The following is a 5716-nucleotide window of genomic DNA, read 5'->3' on the forward strand; positions in this document are numbered from 1 at the left end:
TATATATATATATATATATATATATATATATATATATATCTTTACGTTTAGGGTATAGTGTTAAAATAACATTTCAAGCATTTTTCCTTTAAGAAAATGCAGGCAGGAGCTTTGAAGAATTATTTGAAGTTTTAAGACTTCACCATGGCCTAAATGGTCTTGGCACTTGTTTAGTGAGGAGGTGGCTTGGGATCATGACTGAACACTACCCCGTATGCTCCTCTCTTTAGGGAGCAGGTCCTTGATCTTCCCTCATTACTCAACTAGTATGACTCAGAGGAGAATCCAAACCAGTCCTCTAAGTAATGAACGCTGTGGACCTTCAGATAAGAGCTCTTAGACCTATCCAGGGTAAATGTCTTCAGCAGACCTCGCTCTCATGTATTGCATTGTAGTTTTTGTAGCTAATCGCACTGTTTCTCCTCCACAGCTTCGAAATACGTAGATAAAACGCTGATGGCGACGGTGGGGTCCTTGGCCGGAAGAAAAGTTTAAGTGATTTGATGTTGCTCACTGTTCTTCAGACACTACCGCTGAAGGGATTGACGTGTTGGAAGGATGTACTGTGTGGATACGGGCCTGAGCTCTGCTCTATCCTTGGCTGCAAGGCAGAACGAACTTGGACTGCAGCCTTGAACAGTGTTGTTTTGATTCAATTTGCATTCCATTATGGCAATAGATTCATCTGCGGTGCACTTAACACAAAGCTGAACGTCAGACGCACTCCGTGCATGACAGTTGACTTGTGAATCTGTTGTGGGTCGGTGGTTTATGATGATGGCCTCAATACTAATAATCAAACCACAAGCCCAGCAAGTGCCTCCATTTACTTTTTATTAAAAGCCTAAATACACGAGTGGATGGCACTGACCAAATAAACAAAGAGGGGCGCTGTGTTTTTTTGCTTTCCTCTAATCGTGTCTGTATTGTTAATGTTTAACATCTCTTTTGCAGGTCAACTTTATGCTATGCACAGAACGGGAAGTCGATAGTTTCCGAAGTTAGAAACTTTCTCATTTGTATAAAATCTAGCTGCTGTGTTACCGTCTCTGATGCGAGACTTCTGAAGCAATGGTGACGTACTGTACTGTTGTATAGGTACATTTAAAAGTAAAATAAAGAAATGCAGGGACTGCGTGGAACCTCTTTCACTGTGACAAAGACATTCAACGGGATCCTCAGGATTGATGAGAAACATAACTGTGATGTTTGCGCCTCCACTGCTGAGCAGTTTCTGCCAAATATGTGGTGAGCATTTTTGATGTGATTGTTACGTTTTCATACACCAGAATTGTTTTGTTATTGTCTTTTTTTTTTCTTTTTTACTTAATAATCAAGTGTATTTATTTTCAGGCAAGTGTGTTGCTTTATTAGGTTGTATGTGGAACAGTGACTAAAGCTCGTCGTGGTTTCTGTTACTGTCTGAGTTCAGTATACTAACTCTGAAGATGTTTGGAGAGTTAACTTATTTTGTAATATTTAAGGGGCTTTCATGAGCTGAAGCAAATGCATCATATTTCATTGATGATAAACTTGAACCGTTTTATTTTTTTTCCGTTTGCTTCACACCACAATGATGAATCGCCCCTTATTTAGTTTTCTTGTGAGTCATAGATCAGTTAGGCTGAGTGATAATGGATTTCTAATCGACTTTGGTCAAAAACCAACGCTGCTTCATGCTAAACGCAGGTTCGATCTGTCTTTCTGGTTTTTGTCCTCGCTCCCGCTCAGTATTTTGATTCACACCGAATTGGGTTTGTGTAGGTAGTTTGGTTTAAAATGTAGTGGCCACCAAGTGTTTGTAGTTGTGCTTTTTTTCTCTAGGGTGTACCTGTTCCCGTTTTAAATTTTTCTTTTGCACTTTCACTTATGACTTTCTCTTTAGAGTTCCATTCTTGTGGTCAGGTTGTGTCAAAGGCGTGCAAAAATAATGAAGCCAAGATGCTTTTTCTCCCCGCTCGTCTCATCCAATGTTTCATGGACGATGCTGTTATTTTTGGTCTTTAACAGAATGTGTAATTTGGATTTCCAATCTTGTAACCTTGTTATTAAGCCAGGTGTATTTCAGGGCTCAGGCCCTCTCTAGAGGCAGAATAAAGCAGTTGTGCAAACTGGGAGAAAAGTCAGATTGTCTGTTTTTCATTTTCATCTGTGGAAGGTGAGTATTATTTTGTCTTCGATCTTGATTGTGGATGTTTATTGTATAATTAAATTTGTCATATGCTTATAATTTGCAGTCGTATTTAGACGTACTGTACTTTTTTTGCAGGCCAAGTAGTCTATAGACAAACTACTAGTGAAGTGGTAGTTAGTCTTTCTTTTATAAAAGTTCTAATGAAGATTGAGACGGATGAAGCTTTTTATGATCATCTAGTTGTCGTTTTCATGATGTTAGGCACCCCTCTAGACCTCTTTTAATTTGTGAGGAATTTTACAAAGAAATGTTTGATCATATGTCAATGTAAATGGTAACACCATAATAATAATATCTCATGTGTTAACTAAAACATGAACTAATAATGAGCTATATATTTTTATAGGCAGTCATTAACCTTTGTTAATGTTAATAAATAAAAATGTTCATGTTAGTTCACAGTGTGTTCCACAATGGTAACACATACAACTTTTGATTTTAATAATGTATAAGTAAATGTTGAGGTTAAGTTTGATACATGCTGTTAGTTCATGTTAACAAATGGAATGTTGTTGTAAAGTGTTACACATTTTTATATATGTATATTTAACATTTTATTTTAGATTTATTAGAATTTTCCCCAAATTATCATTACTATAATGCAAATAAATAAACTTTTTCCATATGCAAATGATCAATAAAGAATGATATACTGTATCGTTTATTTCAAATGTTTTGACCTTGCAAGTATTTAAATACAACACATTTTTTTTCCACTTTCAGTAAATGGTATACTTTTCTTGGACCCACATTGTTACTTGGACATATTTTACAGCTGGATCTCTATTGTGAGTCAATTTTCAACAAATCCATCTGGGATCAAAAGCATTTTTTCAGGTCAAGAACCAGACAGAACAGAGACCCTGTGTTCAGTTGCATAAAATGTTAGTCATCTACATTTTTTTTTTTTATTAGATGACTAACTTTTAAGAGTCAGTTTATCATAACATTTTAAAGTCAGTAACAAGTTAGATTTGGTCTAATTTGAATCCAAAAAGTAAGACTGATTACCACTTGGTTAACTACTAGTTGTTCAAACTAGTTCTTAAGATACAGTTTTAACATAGTGGCTGCATACAACTGGTTACATATTGTATAAAACAAGTATGTATCAGTAAGAGTCCTGTATTTATACATTTATAATTTTTCTTAATGCATTTTAATTTAGGAAAGCCAATGGTAGAAGCTTTGAACAAATGTGTTTGTAACCAGTGTTGGGGAAAGTTACTTTTAAAAGTAATGCATTACAATATTGTTATACCTAAAAAAATAAATTAAAAAAAAGTAATTAATTGCGTTACTCGGTTAATTTTATGGAAAGTAATGCATTACATTAATTTTGCATTACTTTTCCACATCTGGTCTGGGCTTGCTTGTATTTTGAATATTAAAAAAGAATTTTTTTTTTTATGTTTATCTAAAATCATTTTTGCTCATTAGTATGGTTGAATTGGATCATCGATGGTCAGCAGCAAAGACACTGGTTAATAAAATGGGATTAAATACAAATAATTTTTTGTGTTAACATTTAATTATTGCAGGTTTGCATCATATTCTGATTAATTTCACTTTTTTTTATTAATTTTAAGGAATACTGAATCTTGTTTTTGTGCAAGTGAGATGAGTAAATGCATGTTCACATTTAGTCTAGAACTACAGTAACATGTTCACACAGCCTCTACACACAACGCCTCTGCACTTACTCCTGATTTCTCTCAACATGAGGACAGGAGAGCTGTCAGTCAATAAATGGGAAAACAAAGCAACTGGCCTTACTTATTTGAAAAAGTAACTCGGATATGTTCTTGTAAATTAAAAAGTAATGCGTTACTTGAAAAAACTCCCGCTACTTGTAATGTGTTACTCCAACACTGTTTGTAACAATATGTCATTACTAACACTTAAAAACAAATCAATTTAAAGGAACACTCCCCTAGAGTTAAACAGTTGAGTTTTACCGTTTTCGAATCCATTCAGCCGATCTCCGGGTCTGGCGGTAGCACTTTTAGCTGTAGCTTAGCATAGATCATTGAATCTGATTAGACCGTTAGCATCTCGTGCAAAAATTACCAAATAGTTTCTATATTTGTTCCTTTAACACATCCTTGCTTAATCAAAGTATTAATATATTTCTAAATAAATAATAATAAAAAAAAAAAAAACGTACTGACCTCAAACATTTAAACAATAGTGTATATTGTTACAAAACATTTGTATTTTGAATAAATGCTGTACTTTTTATTAATCAAAGAATCCTGAAAAAAATACAGGTTACAAAAAAAAAAAAAAATGTAAGCAGCACCACTGACTCCGACATTGATAATCCGCATAATAGAATGATTTCTGAAGATCATGTGACACTGAGGACTTTGGTAATGATGCTGAAAATTCAGCTTTGAGCAGAGGAATAAATTACTTTTTAAAATATTCACATAGAAAACAGTAATTGTAAAAATAATTAACAAATTACTGTTTACTGTATTTTTGATCAAATAAATGCAACCTTGATATTGTCAGGGTTCATATTAATTTTGCCCCCTTTTTTTGCCCAAGATTTTGCGCTGAAATATGGCCTGGAATTGTTCTTTGCACTTGTTTTGGAGTAATTGTGTATCAAGCAGAAAATGTGACTTCACTGGCAGCACACTAGAGGGCAGTGTGGACCAACATGTGAACAGCTGCCAGCGAAACCATGTGCTTTTGCTTCATTTAATGCCGGGACACAATTAACTCTTCACCCAAAGACACATTAGGCCTTATACAGATAAAACAATCATTCACCGTTTTGGATGTAAGCCTTGAATAATTATCTTCTGCATCTTTCATTTGAGGCCCACACACTCTTTTATTGGACAGCCGTACGTTAGTAATCGTTCATTTGCGTTGAACCTGGCCGAGTGCATCACAGTGCTCAAATCTGTCAACAGCAAATTACAAAGGACAGTATCCAGCGCATTAAACAGAGTCGTTCACCCCTCCTCTTCTTTTTGACTACAGCACATCTGCTTGCTGTCTGCTCCCCAGGCAGGCGCTGCTGTGTAATCTATTGCATTAGCTCACATTAGTGCATATCCCCCATGGGTCTCGATAATCACAAACGCAAAATGAGCGTTTCGCTTAGTATCACCCTCACACGCCCCTCAAACTGAGGCCAGCGAGAGCATCTGGAAGGAAGCACAACCTCGGCTCGCGACACGCTTCCTGTTTTGCCTGAACCCTTCTAGTCGGAGCCGAAGCACAGTTTTCCGGCTCTGTCAGGACTGAAGCTCATCGAGCCGCTCGCTGTTTTCTTTTGATGCTGCTGGTCTGCGGTGAGCAGTACACGTCTGGATCAAGCCTCATCACTGCTTGTGGAAGTTGGAAAGCACACAGGCTTCTTGTAAATCTCTGGCTGTGATGAGGGAGTTCAGTGTTGCTTTAGCGGTGCTGAGGTTGTTTGGAGTAAGAAAAAGTTTTTTTTAATTTTTAATTTGTTAAAATTTTTTTTTTTTTTTTTTTGCAAGGCAAACACGACCACAGATT

The 5716-nt window shown here is 36.0% G+C and overlaps 1 protein-coding gene across 2 annotated transcripts in view; it reads left to right on the forward strand.

Annotated features, from left to right (window-relative positions):
* The window catches only part of LOC107729071 (zinc finger protein 217-like), a 10097-nt gene extending 7975 nt beyond the window's left edge, over positions 1-2122 (forward strand). The window contains exons 5-6 of one of the 2 annotated variants that reach the window (XM_016539419.1): positions 231-351; positions 431-512. In XM_016539419.1, the coding sequence (XP_016394905.1) occupies positions 231-340 (110 nt within the window). In that variant the 3' untranslated portion in view covers positions 341-351; positions 431-512. Of the gene's footprint in view, positions 1-230; positions 352-430 lie in introns of both variants that reach the window. The other variant, XM_016539420.1, reaches the window with a different exon arrangement.
* Positions 2123-5716: the final 3594 nt, after the last annotated feature.

Source organism: Sinocyclocheilus rhinocerous, unplaced genomic scaffold (assembly GCF_001515625.1).
Source record: "Sinocyclocheilus rhinocerous isolate Xijiao unplaced genomic scaffold, SAMN03320098_v1.1 scaffold758, whole genome shotgun sequence".
NCBI classification, from domain to species: Eukaryota; Metazoa; Chordata; class Actinopteri; order Cypriniformes; family Cyprinidae; genus Sinocyclocheilus; species Sinocyclocheilus rhinocerous.